Raw genomic sequence first — 20536 nt, 5'->3', positions numbered from 1 at the left:
CTTTCAGTTTCCCCGTATAGGCTAATGTTAAAGAATTTGAACTGTTCAAAATTGAACGGAAAAATTGTTCAAATCGAAAAGATATTTATATACATGTTTTTCATCAAAAGCTTTTTCCTACAAAGTTTTTTTGAAGCAAATTCACCTCTAAGTTCGTAATTGCCTTGAATTTCCCTTACGTGCTGTTAAGATTTTTTGAACTGTTCAAAATTGCACGAAAAATAGTTCAAATCCAAAAGTGAAATGTAGGAATGAAATGTTCTTGCTGAGATCTTTTGAACGACAAAAAAAAAAAAAAAAAAATTGTTCAAATCGGACTATTCATTTAAAAGTTATTAGGGGGGAGGCGGACAGACAGACCAACAGACATTTTCCCCTATTTCAATACCCTACTTTCCAATTTTTAATTTTTCGATATTTATTTAATTATTATTTTTATTTTTGACTTTTTTTTGTTTTTTTGCGATATTTTCAAGATACATTAAGCCTTCTTTAATGCTTTTTTCTTCTTTCTCTGACTTTTACTCGGAAAGCAGGCTAAAATAGTGTTATTGATTTTTAAAAGCTATTGCAGACACTAGTATCATTTTTTACTTGCGGAGTAACCACAGATTTCTCTTATCTGCGGTTACCTTGCCATCCTATTCGATGGATAATAGAGAGTTTACGTTATTTGCATAGGATAAAAATTTTTAATAGGATATTTGTAGCTATTTAATTGTTGATGAAATTTTATATTTGTATATTTTTCAGCCAAAAATTGTTGGAGGTGTCAAAATTCCTGTTGATTCATCTCAACCAAATCCAAATGATGTTGATTTTGATAACCTGTATTTAGACATGAATGGCATAATTCATCCATGCTGTCATCCTGAGAACAAGTAATGTATTTGTAAACTTCAATTTGTGTTATTTTGGAATAAGTTTGTCCGACTAAAATTATTTATATTTTATACTGTGAGTTGAGTAAGGCATGTTTTTCTTTTTTGGTTAAAAATAATTTACATCTAAAGGATTTGTTCCTGGAACATGGTACGAAACTGACTTTTAAAAGATATAGGTTTGCATGTATCTTACTTTTGATCTGGCAAGATCAAAACCAAGGGTGGATCCAGAAGGTATTCAAGGAGGAGGTGATTGATTTCACACACACACAAATGCTTACCCTTTTGTAAATTCCCATACTTCCGCCCCTAATATAATAGAAGATCGTCTGAAGTTTTTTTTTTTTTTTTTTTTTTGGGGGGGGGGACTTTCATTCTTAAAAAAGTCCAGAGCAGTATACTGAACCCCCTCTCTTACTTGAACGTCATCAAAGGTATCCTGCAACTGCTTTTTTTGGACTTCAATTAAAAAAACTTTTCAGGGAAGATTCCCCGAACACCGTCTAATATCGTATAAAATTCAGTTCTATGGAACTTCGAAAAACTTCCTGTACAAAGTTACACTCCCTACCATTAAAGTGATAAGAAATGTGCTACAATTGAGTTTTCAAGACTAAAATTCTGAACAAATTCTGAGGGAGAGCCCTCTTTTCGTAACATTTTTGAAGATCTTCTAAAATTATGCTTTTGAAACTTCGGTATCGAAAATCTCTCGAGGAAGAGTTCCAGCATCTCAGCTCAAGGAGGGGATGATGACCCTCATAGCCTCTCCCTTGTGTCCACCCTTCACGGAAACTTGAGCTCATTATAACTTTATAAGTGTACTTATAAACATATGTACCTTTACTCAGAATCTTTGCCCAGTAGTAAAACTTTCAATGAGAAGTCAAAGTCTTGAGCTCAACCGCCTATAGTGTTGTTGACTCTGCTACGAGGGGAAGTGGTTACTGTGATGCTTTGCCTAACCTGCCTGGGAATGCATGGCATCTTACTAAGTAACTCAGTAGCAGAATTTTTCTCAGTAGTTTGTGATAGAGATTAAAAAATTTAAAAGTTGTGTGCAAGTTAGACCAGCATTAGATTAGTCTTTTCACTTAGTTATGAATCACCAAAAGAAAATGATTGAAAAAAAAAATGCTAAATTGAAAAGTTATGAGTAAACAAAGACTAAAAGCTTCGAAATAAAATAGAAAACTAAGGCACAGGCAGCAACGGGAGCAAGTGCTTTTGACCTTTTAATCACTGAGGACTTCTGTGTAGATTTAGGGGCCTTTTTTGTTTTTCTTTTTTTTCTATTTCACTTTGAACTTTATTTTTCTGTTTTAACTTTGAGAACTTTGCAGAAAGCGAAATAAAGAGTAAAAAAGAAGAAAACTTTCCAATTCAGAAATAGGTTGCTGATCTCCTCAAAAACCTGCTACGGATGTCGCAGTATTGCACTGTTTATGATACCGGGCTAAGCAATAGGTACGCAACTACTGCACAGTCACTTTTGGAAAGGCTGTGATGGCCTGAGAAGTAAAGTGTTGGTCTCATAACCAGAGGGTCCATGGGTTCAATGCCAACCGGTCGAAAATCTTCAGTGTTTGTTAAGGGTGACTGGGGGACGTTAAATATGTCGTGATCGCAAAGTCCTCCAAGTGAATCAAAACCTGTGGGGATTCTGTACCAGGTTTGCTTGGCTTTTGGTCTAGATAAAAAAATCAGCTGTCTTCAGGGCCCAATCTAACTGGTTAAGGCACAAGTTGTGGTAGGTACTGGGGACCTTAGTGTGTGAAGTCTCTTTTAGAAGTTTTGGGTAGAAGTAATAAGCCCTACATTCTTGTGAATAATAATGAAAAAAGGAAGGCAAGCGCTTTTGGAATTTGACTCAAAGTATTATTTTTAAGTAATCATTCAGAGTTCTATTTAGGGCTTTGACCCCAGAATATGTTTATCATGAAAATTACAGAATTTTGTAGTGTTTTATAAAAACCCTACAAAAAAGTCCTACTTATGAATAAAAATTTTTAAGCTGAGCAACACATTTTTCTGACTTTCTAATTTAAAACGAATTTTTGTAAAAGTAGCGACATTTGAAAAAAATTTCTACAAATGAGCTAATTTTTAATTTTATGTTTCGTGAAGGTACATATTGTGAAGTTTTATATTGTTATTTTTGTAAAGGCGACATTTTCGCCACATTTTTGTGAAGGTACAAATTCTGCTGGTAAGACTTTTGTGATGGTGCTGATAAACAGTGGCAAAATCAAACTAAATGCACCCTAAAATATTGCAATTGACTAATAAACAATAAATGTTCATTAATTCTTTTGTGCTATTTTATTGTTATTTCTCTTTTTTTTCTTTTTCTTTTCTTTCTTTCTTTCTTTCTTTTTTTTAAATGAACTGGCCACGGATCAATTCATCAGGCTTTGCAGGCCACTTTTGACCTCGCCGACCATATGTTGTGCATACCAATGATAAAGGGTTACTACATCAGTTTTTTTTAAATATAAAAACCATAAATATTGCAGGTGATATGATTTACTCATTTCATGTTATAAAACATTAGCATTAGTTATAGTTGGGGAATGTCAATTTTCAACTTTCTGTTGCTATGAGCAAAACTTCTCTAAAATGGTTATTTAATTTGTAATAATTAATATTTAATCAACGAAGGCTTTGATAATATTGTAATTTCTTGCTTAATTTGTAAAAAACAAAAAGAGAAATGATGGCAGCAAATTTTTGGTGATCATTCTAAATGTCACATCGGTTTTAAGCAACTTTCTGACACTGGCTATCAGCCATAAGAGAAGAATTTTTTTTTTAATCAATCAGTATGGGTCCATCATCCAAAAAATGTTATAGGTGCAGCCCTGCTAGTTAAAAACAAACTCAGTAAATATTTTTTTTTTTTTTGTATGTGTGTGTGTAATTTGCATCACTTTCTTGCAGTTCAAAAACATTCATTTTTTAACTAGAAACTTCTCTTTTTTATATGTTTGTCGGTAAATAATAGTTTTAATTCAAAAATTTAATTTTTCGATTGTCTATTTATTGTAAAATTTAACATATGTTTGGGTACCTAATTGTTAAATCATTTGGATTGATTTTTGATTTATTATTGTTGTGGAACATAACTGTTATTATTTTTATTTTGAATTATATTTATTTTTTAATGTATAGACCTGCCCCTAAGGATGAAGAAGAAATGATGGTCGCAATATTTGAGTACATAGACAGAATATTTAGTATAGTTAGACCTCGGCGACTTCTTTACATGGCAATTGATGGAGTGGTTAGTATTTAAATATTTGCTGTTTTTCCACACAGAATTATAAAATTAGGAAAAAATACAATCTTATAAATATGGATTCTTTCCAAGTATTTAAGATTTTAAAATTTAATTGAGCTCACTTTTTATATGTTCTATTTTGTAGATACTGTTTGCTTCTAGATGAGATTTTACTTTTTTCCTTTTGAACATTTTATGTTTGGTTATTTTTTAAATTAAGATTGTAGATATGTTGCTAACAAAAACAGCTTGCTTTGTGACCAACACAAATTTAAGTTTACATGCAATTTTTTTTGTTTAAGTTAAGTTAAAAAAAAAAAAATTATATGAATTTGAATTTTTGGCATCTTGAATTCAAAGCATGTTTTTTGCAATCACGAACATGTGTGTGTATGAATGCGTGTGTGTGTGTGTAGGCGCATGTGTGTGTGGTTATGTATGCGTGTGTGTGCGTGTTGTGTATGCAGTGCTGTGTGTGTACACGCGTGTGTGTAGGCATTCGTGTGTGTGTGTATGTAGGCAAATGTGTTTGTGTCTGTGTGCAGGCATGAGTGTGTGTATGTGTAGGAGTGTGTGTTTGTGTCTGTGCACAGGCATGAGTGTGTGTATGTGTGTGTAGGCGTGAGTGTGAATGCATGTGTGTGTAGGCAAGTAAGTGACGCAACCTGGAGACGGTTTTCGCAAGAGAAGCAGCATGGTGCTGACAGAGGGTGCTGGTGGGAAAATAAAATGATAGGAATTCAAAACATTCAAATGAGAACAATAAGCAATCGTAATTGCTCAAAAAAACTATTTTTTAAAAGGAAATCCTTACAAGTTCAGAACTTAGTTTTAATATTGGAGCTCACAGATAGGCTGTGGGACGAAGGCATAAAAGATGCTTAAAAACATGGTTTCGTTTGCCAACTTCGTGAACTACAAAAAGTGATGTTTTTCTGAATCCTTAGTGTCTACAGATGAAGAAAACCCAATGTTCACAAAAAAATAGTGTGTAATAATTTTTTTACAGACCATTAATGATACATGAAAAGGAGTGAAACTGACAAGCAAGGGGCAGGCAAATTTTAAATACATTAAAAATATTGTACATGTACATTTAAAATATTATGCATGTGTACGTTAAAAACATTATGCATGTACATCAAAAAATAGTTTTTTTCAAGAAGAAAACTCTTCATTCTGAAGTATCATCGTCAGAATCGCTGAATTCATCCATCCTGTTTTTGCATATAGAATTATTTTCCTCCTGAGAGTTTATACAGCTGCAGTCACTAGAGGAAAATTATGTGCATGAACAATTTTAGGTCTTGTACTACGTCTCTTCGAAGAACACCGAGTTTTCGGGCACGCACAGGAGAGAACATTATCTGATGCAATGGAGATAGTGCTCCATTGCATTTCAATACTGCCCACATTTATAGTCCATCCAATGTTCTGATAAACTGGGAGCATTGATTAAATCAGTGGTGCTCAACCTACAGCCCGCGTATCAAATCTGCCCTTTGAAGCTGAACCGTGTGCCCCGTCGTTGTATTCAGTGGTAAAACACGAAAAATATATTCTAAAACCTTCCAAAAATACTAGTACCGTAAAATCCCGAAAGTAACCCCCCCTATTTTCAAAACAAAACTTGTTAATTTCAGAAGGGGGGGTTATAATCGAGATTTTTTTGAAAAATGAGCCAAAATAATTGTTTTTAGTAGAAATTATTTGAGTCAGAAAAGAAATAAGTAAATAAGAGTTAATATTAATGAAGAGTGAGAAATTAATTAAGAAAATTAATTTTGAAATCAAGTTGTCATAAATTGATTTCTGAAACACAGATGCAATAAATTAAGCATGCAGTAATAATGACAGTAATTTTGGTTTATAATTGTCTTTCGTTTCCCTTGTTTTCCCATGCTATCTAGAAAAACTTAAATCATATAAAGAAATTTGATATTTGTTCTGGTCCACAAGATTCCTATTAATGTGAGTTGTGGCCTGCAGGTAAAAAAAGATTATTCACCACTGGATTAAATTAGTCAAGCATCTGCAATGAATATCTGTTTGATAGTTAGTGCACAAACAAGGAGATAGGCTCTTTTTCATTCCAGCTCCGCAGCCCTGATAAAAACATTTGCGCTCGCAATTCATTTCATTTTGATTCAGTCATATTAATCTCTGTCTTTCGTCAATGTTATGTCTATGAGATATGGTATTTCTATATTTAGTAATAACTTCTATTTTTATTTCTTGTCACCAAAAATTAAGAATGTATTCAGAATCTACTCCATTTTGTTAATTTTTGGTGACAAAATAATTTTTTGCGTTGTCGTTAATGTTTAAAAGAAAATTAATTGTCAAAAAATGCCCTTAAAATGGCTAATTTAAAAAAAAATCTTTTGTAAAAATATTCTCATCAAGAGCTTTTCCCAACAAAGTTTTTCTTAAACAAATCCGCCTTTAAGTTCGTATTATATATTTGCCTTAAATTTTTCCCGCAAGCGCTAATAAAAAGTGCTTTGAACTGTTCAAAGTTGAACGAAAAATTATTCAAATCAAAAAATGAAATACCGGAATGAGGTGTCATCAGGGAGATCTTTCAAAAAAAAAAAAAAAAAAACATGCTGATGTGTGCATCACACCTACTTCCTTTTACTCCAATTTAATGAAATTTTCCCATTATTGGCAATTTTAATGTGATTCAAAAGTTTACTCTCTAAATATAAAAAAAGTCTTTAAATTAAAACCATACTTAAAAAAAAAAAGCCAAATTTGTCGCCAAGCTGGCGACAAAGCATGGCGACCAAAACTCTGGCGATATATCGCCAAGTGTCCACCAAATTATAACACCACTTGAGTTTTCATTGAAATTGAAAATGATTTCCCCCCAAAAAGGTGCAAAAGACCCCCTTTGAAACATCCGAATGAAACCGAAAGGGGAGGTGCACAACTAGACCCCACTAGGAGTCTGCGTACCAAATTTCAACTTTGTAGGACATACCGTTCTTGAGTTATGCGACATACAAACATTCGCACATACATACGTACATACGGACGCCCTGAGAAAACTCGTAATTAACTCGGGAATGGTTAAAATGGATATTTCGCGTGTCTATACGTTCTTTGGGACTTATCCACGTGTGATTGAGTCGAAAAAAAACCCTCAACATTCATTCAGGGGTGAGCAAAATGAAAATTTAGGTTGATTTTTGAATGAAAATTTTTTTGTAAATACAATACTTTTTTGTAAAAGGACGTAAAAAAGCTTGTTTGAATCAAATGATTTGTTAATTTATTTTTTTTTTTGGGGGGGGGGGAGCACATAGGTCGATCGACAGACACATATTTTCCCCACCTCAACCCTTAATTTTCAAATTTGATATTTATTTAATTATTTTATCTTTTTTTTTTTTTTTTTTTGCCTTTTTTTGTACTAAGCAATTTTTTTATGATACATTAACCTTAGCACAGTAAATCTCCTTTTATGTCCTTATTTATTTTATATTACTTTGACGAGAAAGTAGGGTAAAAATGAGCTCAAAATATCATCTGTAATCAAAAAGCAATATTATCAAAAAAGGAAAAGATAAAACATCTTGATATGAAATATGCTTTTTAATTTTTAATTTATCGTCTGCTAATGTTTAATTTCATAATATTTTTTAAACATGTATTGGCATCTTTTAGAGTTCTTTGTGTTCTTAAAATTTTGTAAGTCAATTATTGCTATTCGGTGATTCATTAATATCTTTTTTGTGAAGTAAAGTGCCTTCTAAATTTTTGTATTTAACAATGTATATGTGCGCTGACTCTAGTGTCATAAACGAAATCTTGAGATGAAGATCATTCAGAGCCTATTGATACAATTTTTGATTTCCTTTTAGTTACAAAATTACTAAGCAAAAGTAAGTAATTTAAAGCGTATTAATATATTCTGCAACAAAAAATTGTGGAAAACAGTAAAATTTCATTTTGAAAAACTGTTTATTAAATTTTTAGATTATAAATATTGTGTTTAATAGCGTCATCTAGAGACAAATTTTTTTGTGTAAGTGCTAACAGTCGACGGAACATAGTTCCTATTTCAATTACAAGTTAAAACTTAATGAGACAGTTCCAGCGTGTGAACATTGTATTTTTCTATGGAGTTCAGCATTTATAATAGATTTTAAGCAAGTTCACGTAGTCCCTAAGATTGGTAAACGAACTCGAACGATATTTGCGCTCGGCCCATAGACTAAGAGTAGTGTCTAAGAAAAATGCAAACATTATGAAAATGGGAGCTGTTCTTTTATTTTAGATTAAAGAAACCAGGACGATTGTTTTTACCATAAATGGAAAAGTTTTAAAAGAAGGTCAAGCAAACTGTACTTATTAGAATAATGATCTGGCAGCATAAATAATCATCCTCTTCATTTTTTAATTTATAAATGTAATTACTTCTACTGTACAGTGCTATTATCGTGTAGCAGTTTATTATTTTTCATACTGAACGTTCTATACTGTTTTATTTTATGTCTCTCCCATTGATCATTGATTTTGTGCATCGTATTTATATCAGTATTTTACGTTACACTAATACAGGTTTTTTTGTAAACACAGTAAAAAATCAGATATTTATGTAAGAAATGGTAATACAATAAAACCTCTTAAATGCGGACAATTTTTTTTCTGTCCGCAATAGAAGGGTGTTCTCAGGATAGGGATTTATTAATGTTATTTGCCTTGGAATCGGGGGAATTAAAAAATTGTTTGCATAAGAGGGGTGTCCACATTTGAGAGGCGTACGTTACGACCTGTTTTACTGTATTTAGTTAAACAATGGCTTAAAACAAAATGAAGGGAGTTTAAAAATTTCTAAAATAATCTGTTACGTATATAAAAGAAAATCGTATTCATACCCTTTTCCACAATGTAAAATTTCGATAAATACGAGGGGTTTTAGAACGCATCTCTCGCATGAGTCAAGAGTCTAATGTATTACTAAATTTATTAATGGGTTTTTTGTTATTAATTTCAACAAATATACACATAGTTTAGTACTTATAGTTTGGAAAAAAAGGACACTGTTTCAAAAAAGTGGCTATTAGTCAAACTGTTGCCACTGTCAACTAAATTTTCCCCATTAATATTTTTTATTACTTGGGTGTATGCTAATATACCACATTGCTGTTAGAGGATTAAAGGAATTAAATTTCTCGAATGGAGATTACATTGACTTATTAAGGGCCACAAACATGTGCATGTTTAGTGAATTTAGAAAGAGAAAAAATCAAAATAAAATGAAATCTGTGTTATTATTTAATGGGAAAAATACCCATGTGCTGGCAAGAGTCTTTTTTTTTTTACTAAGTCAAACTTAATTCCTTTTTTCTTTTTTTTAATAAAAGACTTAAATTATTGTGATGAAATAATTCAATGTGATATATATTAAAATTGTGGTAATGGGTAATAATTTCTCAGGCACCAAGAGCTAAGATGAATCAACAACGATCTCGAAGATTTCGAGCCTCAAAAGAAACCGTTGAAAAGGTTGAATTGATCACTCAACTGCGAGAAGAATTACAAGCTAAAGGTGTGAAATTACCTCCAGAGAAGCCTAAAGAAGAGCATTTTGATAGCAACTGTATCACTCCAGTAAGATATTTTAATTATTTTCAATTTTATTAGTTTTTCCCTTTTTGTAAATGTAAATATTAACCCATATTGCAACATTGTAATCTAAATTTCACCAAACTAAAGTTCTGCCAGTTTCTTGCAAAAAATCTGTAGTGACTGCTGCTGCATTTATCGAATGATGATGAATGATTAGGAATTTGTTGTAATATTATTTAACAAATATTTATTGATCAGCTTTAGAAATATTCTGCATTTATTTAAATTTTATTTAAAAAATGGAATTATCTAGTTTTTTAGAGCAAAATATTTTATGGAAAGAGAAACAAAGAGAAAAAATCTCTCTCTCTCTCTCTCTCTCTCTATATATATATATATATATATAAAGGTGCACCCCCCCCCCCAAAAAAAAAAATGAAACTTGATTTTTTAAGTCGCACACCCTTGCATAGTTTTTCTTTTAGGTCAAAACAAAATAAAAAAATTCCATATCATTTGAACAATGGCAACCCGTGCCAACATGTGCCTGAAAGTGCAAAATTTCATGTTGATAAAATAGTCCCACATGTATCAGAAAAATATTTATACAAATTTAAAAATATTTAGGCGTCTAGCAGAAAACCTAAAATTTGTAATTTTCTTCAAAAAATTTTTTCTATGTTTTTTGTAACAAAAATTTTTGTGGCATTTTAAGGAGTTATCAAGCTGAAAAATATAAACAGTAAAGGGGGTAATTAGTGTGAAATAGAAATATTTTCTCGCTTGCAATATTCTCCTTGCAATAGTCTCCCACATAATACTCAAAATATGGATTTTTTCAAGTTTAAATTAAATTTTTAATTTCAAATATATAATTTTTTTCAGTATTCATTTGCAAATACTGATTTGAAAACGTGTTTGCTAATGGTTTTTGAACTTGATATGTTAATGAAATATATATGAAATTTTTTAAAAGATTACTCAAAAAAAAAATCGATTTTTTTAAACAAATTATAAATTTTAGGCCTCCTGAAGGACACCTAAATATTTGTTAATTCAGATAAAAAAAAATTTGTATTATATGTGGGGCTATAAGAGCAACGTTTTATCAAAATGAAATTTAAAACTTTTTTTAAATTTGGCCTAGTACACAAGGCTGGTTCACACTTTCAGGCTCAAGTTGGCAAGTTGCAGTAGTTCAAATTATATAAAACTTTTTTTACAATTGTTTTGATCTAAAAGGAAAAATATAAGAGGATGTTAAACTTGAAATGTTGACTTTTGTTCTTTTTGGGACACACTAATACATATACATATATACTTTAAAATAATGATTTGTTTATTTTTATTATTGGACTGTTTTTGGTGCAGCTAGTAACTGCTTATTTATATTTAATTTTCTGGGGGATTTAAAAAAATTGGTTAGTTGCATCCTTGGGAAAATCATACGTTGCATAAATATAAGTTTGATGTTTTCTTTTTTTTAGTGTGCATTATTTAAGTAAAGTTGGTTGTTATGTATGTGAAAATTTTATTTCATGATTACATTTTTTGTTTCATTCTGTTTAAAAAATGTTTTTTATTTTGTGTGTATCCATTCATTATGTATTTCTCATGATTTGAAAAAGTTACCTCTGATCTAAAAGGTTTTATTTCTATAGTCTGTGCAAAGCTAAAACTAGTTCTGGATAACTGATTTGTTCAAAAATTAATCAATTGCTATGAATTAATTACTGCTGGCATTTTTTTCTGTGTGAATCAGAAACTTTAGGTTGCAATTTTATACATCCATTTAATTTTCTTCATTAGGGTACTCCATTCATGGCAAGATTAGCAAAATGCCTTCATTATTATATACATGATAGATTAAATAATGATCCAGGATGGCGTAATATTGAGGTAATTTTATCAGATGCAAATGTTCCTGGAGAAGGAGAGCATAAAATTATGGATTTTATCAGAAGGCAGAGATGTAAGTAAGAATATTTTGCAATTTATATTTTGAAGGATTAAAAGAACTTATTGAGTCTTATGCCATTGAAATGTACCATTATATGCTACCCCCATCATCAGGTTCAGTGCCTTCAATATGTATTAGAACCTTACTTCAAAGTGTTTTCAAAAAATCAAGGTCATGCTGTCCCTTCATTAGTTGTACAAACTAGGGATGTGCCAATTTATCGAAGTAATGTGTCATAATCGGCCAAATTTTGCCGATTGATCTGTAGGAAAAATCCTTTTTAAATATTTAAATATTCTTTGAACAAGAAATCAAGATGTTCCATTTATTAAAAATAAATGTAATTTTCTGCAACATAAGTAAAACATGTTGCATGAAGGTGTACTACCTTGAAATGAAAACAAACAATACGACATTTGCTTGAAATGGCGTGAAATATTGAAATCACACATCAGTGCTGATCTTCACAGCTGAGGTCTATTATGAAAAATTTAATCTGGGTACTTTTAAAGTGCAATGCAAAAACATGAGCAGCTCAGGATTGTCAGGACATTAGCTATTTCTTGCTGGTTCATATATATTTCCTCCTACATTAAATAATCCTTCACTTCATTTCATTATTTCAGTTATTTAATTTTTAAAAGTTTCATGTACATGCTTTGAGGTTTTTTTTTTTCAAACATTGATGGCTAAAGTAATGTTAATTTTGTTCATTTTTCTGTTTTGAATATGACCACTATACTGCCATTCTAAGCTCAAAAGTCGTATCTGCAGCTGAGTTCAAAATGAGAAATTGCTGTTTATAGTTTTGCATTTTCATGTATTTGATCCAGATGCAACTTTTTCAGATTGAAAAAAAAAATATTTCCCATGGACAAAAGACCACAAAACATTGTATTTAGGTGAAATATGTGACAAAGAACCACCTGGTAACCGTAACTCAATTTTGATAAAAAGTGCAGATACGACTTTTGTGCTTATCACAGCAGTATACATAAAGTATTTAATGTGGAGTGTAAAAGTAGAGTTCAATTGCTCTTTTATCAATTGCTTATCTCTTCTCTTTTGCATCACAATTTTTTTCAAGTTTGTCAATGATGAATATTTAGTTACAAATATTTCTTATTGCACAGAGAAAAGGACACTTGGCTATAAAACATAGTTTAAAATTATTGAAGAATATTTAGCAAAAAATGAAAAAGACTTAAAAATACCAAAATATTTTACAATAACATCAAATAATCTAAACCTGTGTGCAACCCTGTTAATACACAAAGGTAACGTTATGGAATACTCAGGCAATGAAAGTCACAAAATTAGTCAGTTATGTGGGTTTTGGCAGCATTTGGTATGACACTAGGGCCATTTATTTCCATGGACACTTTCGACCCCGGAAAAAACCTGCTTTTCTGCGCATTCCGGTTATTTGCGGGGTATATGGATTTTTTTTCTTCCTGCTTGCTTCTGGGAGGCAAAGCGGAATTTTACCCAAAATGCATTAGGCGAAACAAGTTTGTTTACTAGCCGCTAAAAATGCTGGGTAAAAACCACTTTCTGTGGCACAATGGGAAACCTCTTTTTACATGGAAACAGGGAATTTTTCAATTGTTTTTTTGCGGAGCCAGAGCAGGGATTTACTGGGTCGAAAAGTGTGTTGTGAATGCGGCTATTGTGGACGTTTTTTGTATATTGTTTTGCAAGATAATTTTTTAGTTAATTCCAAAGAGGAGAGCACAAATATTCTGCATGGGTAATCTAGTAATTAATGTATTTGTAAATAAGTTTCGCACAAAAACTTTGCTTCTAACTTTTCATAGAAGACAAGAAGGTGTTATTCATTTATTTATTTATTTATTTTTTAAGAAAGTGAATATTTTAACAATTGCTTGTAAAGTATTTTCAATAGGTGTAAAATTTTTTCTAAAAATGATTGAAGTTTTGAAACTTTTTGTAGGGATCTGTTACTTATAGTAGCTATAAAATTTTTATATTAAAAGGAAAATTGGTTTTACGAATGTTTCAAATTTAAAAATACAATATTGTTTTTTTTTTCTTTTCTTTTAGCAAATCCTGATCATGATCCTAACACACGTCACTGTTTATGTGGAGCAGATGGTATGACTGTGATTTATTAATTTGTATGTTGTTGAAATCTATATAAATGCAATTTTGTTGTATACATATTTAACATGAACTAAGATTGTATTTTTTCTTGTATTTCAGCTGACTTGATAATGCTTGGTAAGTTTTTTTTTCTTTTTGAGACTTAAGCTTATCAATTTGCTTCATCTTGAGAACAAAAATGATTAATGCTTGTGGTTGAAACCTCTTGCATTAACACTTTGCACAATGAATTAATTGCTCCCGAGTAAAAGCTTGCCAGTGAGCCTTTTTAACAATTTGATTACCAATGAGTTGTATACTACAGTCAAACCTCGTTAACATGAACTTGACTGAGACGCCAAAATATTTCGTGTTAACCGAATTTCGCGTTAACTGATTTCCACGTTTACCGGATTTTGTGTAAGCAGACAAGTTTTTCTGTTTATGTGATTAATAAAATATAGGAACCAACGTACATTTGTACAAAAATGTACACATAGGCAATTATATTTATAGGTTAAGTATAAAACACAAGTAAGTCAAAACAGGTAATGCTATTCAGGGAACTTCTCTACAACAGTGCATTTTCAAACATCTGATTTTTCCTTGATCGAAAGCCTGGATTTTCGCTGCAGTGTTGGCGGGTAAAAAACACAATTTATCGCTTTTAGACCTTAAACCTCTACATGGGCAAAACAGTTGTCCAGAATGTGACAAATTTTTCTTTTTTCACGATGAAATTTTAAATCTTGGTTTATCAGCCAGTTGGTAAAGATTTCACTGTTCATCCAATCTTCTTTACTGTAAGCAGTCTGCAGTCTAAAGTTCATTTTTTCTTGAAGCAACGAGATTTTCGCGTTTTTCCTACAACAAAGAGAGACATCTTCTCACTACCATCCATGTCGCTTGTGTCCAAGTGCAGATGTTTCAACTTTCAAAAATAATTTATGTAAAAGGTTATTAATTTTTTCTTTTCCCATTTTTTTCTTCAAAACCTTAAAATTTTCTTTGTCTTATAAGGGATTTCGTCTAAATCCTACTGGTGTTAAGCGATTGATTTAACACTTATTTGTAACTTTAACTGACGGGGAGTGACATTTACTTCGTGCTAAGCAAAATTTTGGGTTATGCATGTTTGTGTTAACAGGGTTTGACTATAGTAGTTCACAAAATTAGGAGAGATATCTGGTTGGTTGGTAAAGTGTCAAAGAAATAATTTTTTGGCAATAGCCATTGTAGCAAATATACACATATAAAACTAAGACATCTTAAGCAGAAATGAATGAAATTTCCACTAGCTACAGTGTGCAATTTAAGTTATTTGACATTAGGTTTTAAAAGGATTTGATTTTAAAATTAGAGTTTTTTAAACAGTTATCGAGGAATACAGCATTTATTTATTATTCTTTAATTGCTTCTAACTCTTTTTTTCTTATCAATCTGTATGATTTTGAGAATATCTTCTCTGTGTTTCTAAACTTATAATTATGTTCATTTTTTAATTTTAGCTCAATATTTTTCAACTATTTTTCAACCACCAACACTGTACTAAATATTGAATTAAGAGTATGCTTGAGAAAAATGGTAGTACATTCTTATCTTCAGTTGTGTTTAAAAATAAATAATTTTTTTACAGGATTAGCCACTCATGAACCTAATTTCACAATTATTCGTGAAGAGTTTAAACCAAATCAACCAAGACCTTGTGAGCTGTGTGGCCAATTGGGTATGTATCACACACACACACACACACACACACATACATATATATATATATATATATATATATATATATATATATATATATAAACATCAATAAAATAACTAACAGACAAGGTTACAACATACATAAATGACAGAGATGAAGCCAGTACTCTTCAGCAGTTGAAACTTCATCCTATGGTCGAAAGACCAAAAAATTTATACTAAAACTAAATGTAGGATGTCCTGTTCCAAAAAAGCTAACATTCAGGATTACATTGGGCTAAATGCACCACATCTGAAAAATTAATGCAGCTTTTTGGAGCTATGATTCGAAACTAAGTATTGGGGTTTCGTCTCGGACATTAGAAGCCAAGGCTATCAATAATGTCCCTCCACCGTACCACCAGCAAAAAATCAAAAGTCTTACCAATGTGTCCAGGTGCAAATCCCAATCCCTAGTCATCAGTTCAATTTTTGTGCTAGTCGATAAAAATAAAATTAAAACAAAACCAATCAAATGAATAAAAAATAAGTAAAAAGATCATCCAATAAAACAGGTCCAAAGACATTCCAGGTGGACCGAAAAACATGTTTCAAAAAACATCAACTGGAGACCAATCATATGGTTTCCTCCAGAAAAATTATACACGGAACAGTTAGACGGTTACAGTGAAGCAAAGTGTTGGTTAAAGGCTATGCTAGAGAAAATATTATTTACAAGATTAATTTGGAAATAATTTTCAAGTAGTTTATTTTTAAGTAGATTAATTTATTGGTTAAATGCTCTAATAGTGTTGCAAATTCTTTTGATTCTGATGTTTTGCGAAACAATGATGGCAATAAAAACTTTTTTACTGAGGCAAGAAGAAAAACTTTGCAGACAGTTAACTTTGAATTGAAATTCGCGTCTTTTGCCATAAATAGTGGTCTCACAGTTGAAGTCAATATTAATTTTAATGTCGAGAGAATTAAAAATTTTACAATTAGAACTAGTCTTTTTTAATGTGAGGGAGTTATGGTAAATAGTTTTGCTGAGTTCAGAAAAGTTGGAGTAGTTGATACATAATAAATCATCAATATATCTGCAGCAAAAAGGTGTAGTACCAAGATTATCAGTAGAAAATTTTCTTTCATAGAATAAAAGAAAAAGGTTAGCAAAAATTGAACCCCTGTCCTCTAAGCGAGCATGTGTTCTGAAGAAAAGCATAAAGAATCTAATCTCTGGGGAAAACACTGAGATAAAAAAAGTTACAGGACACCTTTGACACCCAGGTTGTTCTGTTATCTTGCCCCAATTCTTTATTCTCATACTTTGCAGAAAAAAGGGGTTAAAATTAAAAGCAGATGTCTCCGGAATAGGTTCTACTAGAAAAATTGCTAAGGAAAAACAGCTATTAAAACTCGCTTCTGTGCAAAAATTTCAACATATCAAGGGTTTTGAAAAATAAATTTTGGGATAACTATAGAAAATACATACAACAGGGATTCCTATGTAAAATGCTGGGTATTTTTTTCTTCTTTTTGAGTAATCAAGAGTGTTGAGATCAGGCTATTCAAGATCTCAAGGGTTGACTGTATGTTGTATATATCATGAGCCTCTCATAATAGAACAACCTAAGGACAAAAAATGGAAGTGCCTAAGCTTTGAAGCATATGCTGTTAAGCACACCACCTAAGATTCTTCCTAAAAGCAGACTGGACTACCAACCATGCTGACAAATAAATGCAGACATGCACTCACAGCAAACACAGGGTCATGCTTAACCAATCAGGCGTACGCACATATTCTTGCCAAAGCACATTGTTGCAAACTTAAAACATTTTTAAATATCTATAAAAGTGAAAATTTTGAAGGAGCAAATTAAACCACTAATCACAGGCTGTATGTCAGTTCTAAAACATCACTAGATAAAATATGAAAAAAAGTTCATTTGGGATCAAAATGACCCCTCCTGTAATTCTGGAGTTAAAATTTTCTGCACTCCTGTTTGTGAAAATTGCAACACCATGAAGGGAGCATCACAGTTGAATGAAATTTAATACACAGTTGAGTGGTAATGGTACAAATAAATTATTACATTTTCAAACCAAACAACCAATAAAAAGAGATAGAAATTAGTATTTTGTGTGACTGCCACGCTCCACAATAAGAGCTGCTACACGACTCGGCATGGAGTGAAACAAAGTTTGAATATCTGCCTGTGGAAGAGTATTCCATATTGTTTGTATGCGCAACCAAAGTTTGTCTATCTAAGCAGCAGGACGAGGATCATGAGCGAGACGCCGTCCAACAAAATTCCACACATGTTCAATCGGTGACATATCCGGGTAATATGCAGGACAAAGAAGAAGCTGTACCTGCTGCGAATCAAGGTAGGATTTGACAGTCCTGGCGACATGTGAACGGGCTTTATCCTGCTGGAATACAGCCTCTGGCAACATGGGCGGATTTATGGGGGGTCAGAGGGGGGCAATGCCCCCCCAGTTTAGGGAGGACTTTATATAGTAACAACACATCTTCCAAAAATTTAAAAAAAAATCATTATTTTTTCGTTTTTGAATAGTTCAGAAGAGCATGGGTGGATTTATGGGGGGGGGGGGGGCAAAGGGGACAATGTCCCCCAGTTTTGGCAGGAGTTCATATAGTAACAACTTATCTTCCAAAATCTTATAGCAAAAAAAATCCTGATTTTTTCTTTTTTGAATAGGAAATTAAAAGTTTATTTTTTCTTTCAAACTTAAAATAGCTGTTTCTTACAAAGTTTGAACAATACTGTACAGCTGTATAATCTACTACTCAATTTCAGAGACTGGAAAGTGCAAATTATTGCTAGGTTCTAAAATCCCTGAAAAGAATTGGCGCAGTATAGCCTACGAGGGCTCTTAAGCCAAAAACCCAATCTAACCAACCAAACCTTGAAAATAATTAGACAAGTCTTTGAAACTCCTAAGCAAAGTGTGCTTCAATTTTATTTCTTATCAAGTGTATAAATTATGAATTGTTCAAATGGGTAGAATGTTACTCTCTTGATACCTATTCTCTAAATCTCTCACCATTTCTTTTAAAGTATTAACTTGCATCACAAAGCTCTTTTAAAGCGTAAAACTTAAAAAAAAAAATTATTTGCCTATTATTTCCAATTAACCCTTATAAGACTTCAAAATGCAGAATTTTATATCCATTTTAGATAATTTCCTCCGGGGGAGTAACTCCCGGGCCCCCCTAAAGCTGGAGATATTCTATATCCCACTTAAAAGGGAGCACTGCATCACTCTTAATACCAGCCCCCTCTCTTTTAAGGTCAATTTAAAAAGGACAGCATGATTACACACAGTAATGAAAACGACACATAAAAAGGTCAAGAATGGCCTTACGCATCACAGAAAACAGACAAAAACATGGGAGGGGGGAGGGCAATTAAAAATGTTGCTTCAAAAAAAAAAAAAATCCTGCCCCTCCAGGAACTCAGTCCTAAATCCGCCTATGCCTGGCAATCCTTGCAGGAAAGGCATAGCTTTGGGCTGTAAAACTTCACATGATTGTGCTGCTGTTAAGCTGCACACGAGCGGCTACTGCGCGATAAGACAATCCAGCTTCACGAAGGCCGATGATTCTGCCCCGTTCAAACTCCGAAATTTGCTCAAATTTCGCTTTCTTTCGTCGAAGAGGCGTAGTAAAGATTCAGAAAACGTTTACTCTACCATATAACCACCGATAATCATACACGCCTCACTACAGCCGTCTATTTATATTCGGTTCGATCCACCATTCAGAGGGCGCTACCGGTCTACAATTCTAATCATTTGCACTTTACATTTCCTGCAATTTTCAGCTCACTCGTGTAAGTCCTTCGTGGTGTTGCAATTTTCACAAACAAGAAACATTTGTTTAAAAGTATGAAATGCTAAAATTCTGAAACATATATACGTGACTAAAAAACGAAACAAAAGCAAGTACATTAAATGATTCATTAACGCATGCTAGAAACATTAAGTTATTAAAGCAACTTTAATCGCCCTGAGCGGTAAGGCAGTCTCAAAGTCATATCTTGAATGGCCGAGATCTCTTGCTAAAAATTGCTAGAAGGTTAAAAGGAATTCCAAAGTCTCTTTATACGACATAATTGTTTCATCATTTAGTTTATTTCATTTTGTTATCAATAAAATTTATTTGAATTTGACTAAAATCAGGTTAATGTAACTGTAACTTCATCTCTATAGTAGAAAATCTAAATCAAGAAGTGATTTGTTTTCGATGTTGCATGTTTTGTAATCTTTAACTTCATGTCAGGTCATGAAATGAAAGAATGTACTGGAGCTGCGAAGGAGAAGCAAGGAGAGGTAAATTCCCTTCTTTTGATGTACTTAATTATTTTAAATTATTTAATTTTTCTCTAACAACTTTTTTGTTCATCAATTTTTTTCCAGTTTTAGTTTATGCAAAGATGGTAATATGCCATCTTGGAAAAATATTCTAATATTCATTGCATATATATTCTAAAGTGAAACATATTTATCTGCTACATTTGTTTATAAAATAACCACATTGGAACTTCTAACTAATTAAACTGTTTTGCACACTAATGCAATAAAATGCTAACTTATGACATGTTGAATGACACTGTTTTGCAAATTTATTTCTCCTTTCTCTCTCTCTCTCTTTTTTTTACCTCAATCATTTTCTGATCTTTTTGCTTTCAGTGTGATTCATAATGATATAATAGTTCATCTAACTGGCATTGAAGTAAATGCATGTTATCTTTATTTTTCGCTCCCTCAAAATAAATAAATTAAATAAAAGGCTATATTTTTAAAAATTAATGAATTCCCAGCTAGTTTCCCCCTTTTTTTTTTACATGTTTATCTCTTCAAGCAGAAAGAAAGCCAATGCCAGTCACTGATTTCAGCTTGTGTTGTAATCTTATTTCATTACATTACTCTGGCTTTTGTGAATTAATTTTACTTTGAGTTTTTGCCTTGTATAACACCATCACTTTCAGAGCCTTCTAGAACCTTTGCATTTAA

The 20536-nt window shown here is 32.0% G+C and overlaps 1 protein-coding gene across 1 annotated transcript in view; it reads left to right on the top strand.

The window, feature by feature from the left end:
- Positions 1-20536, top strand: part of LOC129235175 (5'-3' exoribonuclease 2-like) — a 169485-nt gene that overhangs the window by 8593 nt on the left and 140356 nt on the right. The window contains exons 3-10 of the mRNA XM_054868864.1: positions 754-881; positions 4056-4167; positions 9613-9786; positions 11554-11716; positions 13769-13819; positions 13928-13945; positions 15444-15533; positions 19803-19852. Of these exons, the coding sequence (XP_054724839.1) occupies positions 754-881; positions 4056-4167; positions 9613-9786; positions 11554-11716; positions 13769-13819; positions 13928-13945; positions 15444-15533; positions 19803-19852 (786 nt within the window). The remainder of the gene's footprint in view (positions 1-753; positions 882-4055; positions 4168-9612; positions 9787-11553; positions 11717-13768; positions 13820-13927; positions 13946-15443; positions 15534-19802; positions 19853-20536) is intronic.

The sequence above is a fragment of the Uloborus diversus genome, chromosome 2, assembly GCF_026930045.1.
Source record: "Uloborus diversus isolate 005 chromosome 2, Udiv.v.3.1, whole genome shotgun sequence".
Lineage (NCBI taxonomy): Eukaryota > Metazoa > Arthropoda > Arachnida > Araneae > Uloboridae > Uloborus > Uloborus diversus.
This window is presented reverse-complemented; position numbering and strand designations above follow the sequence as displayed.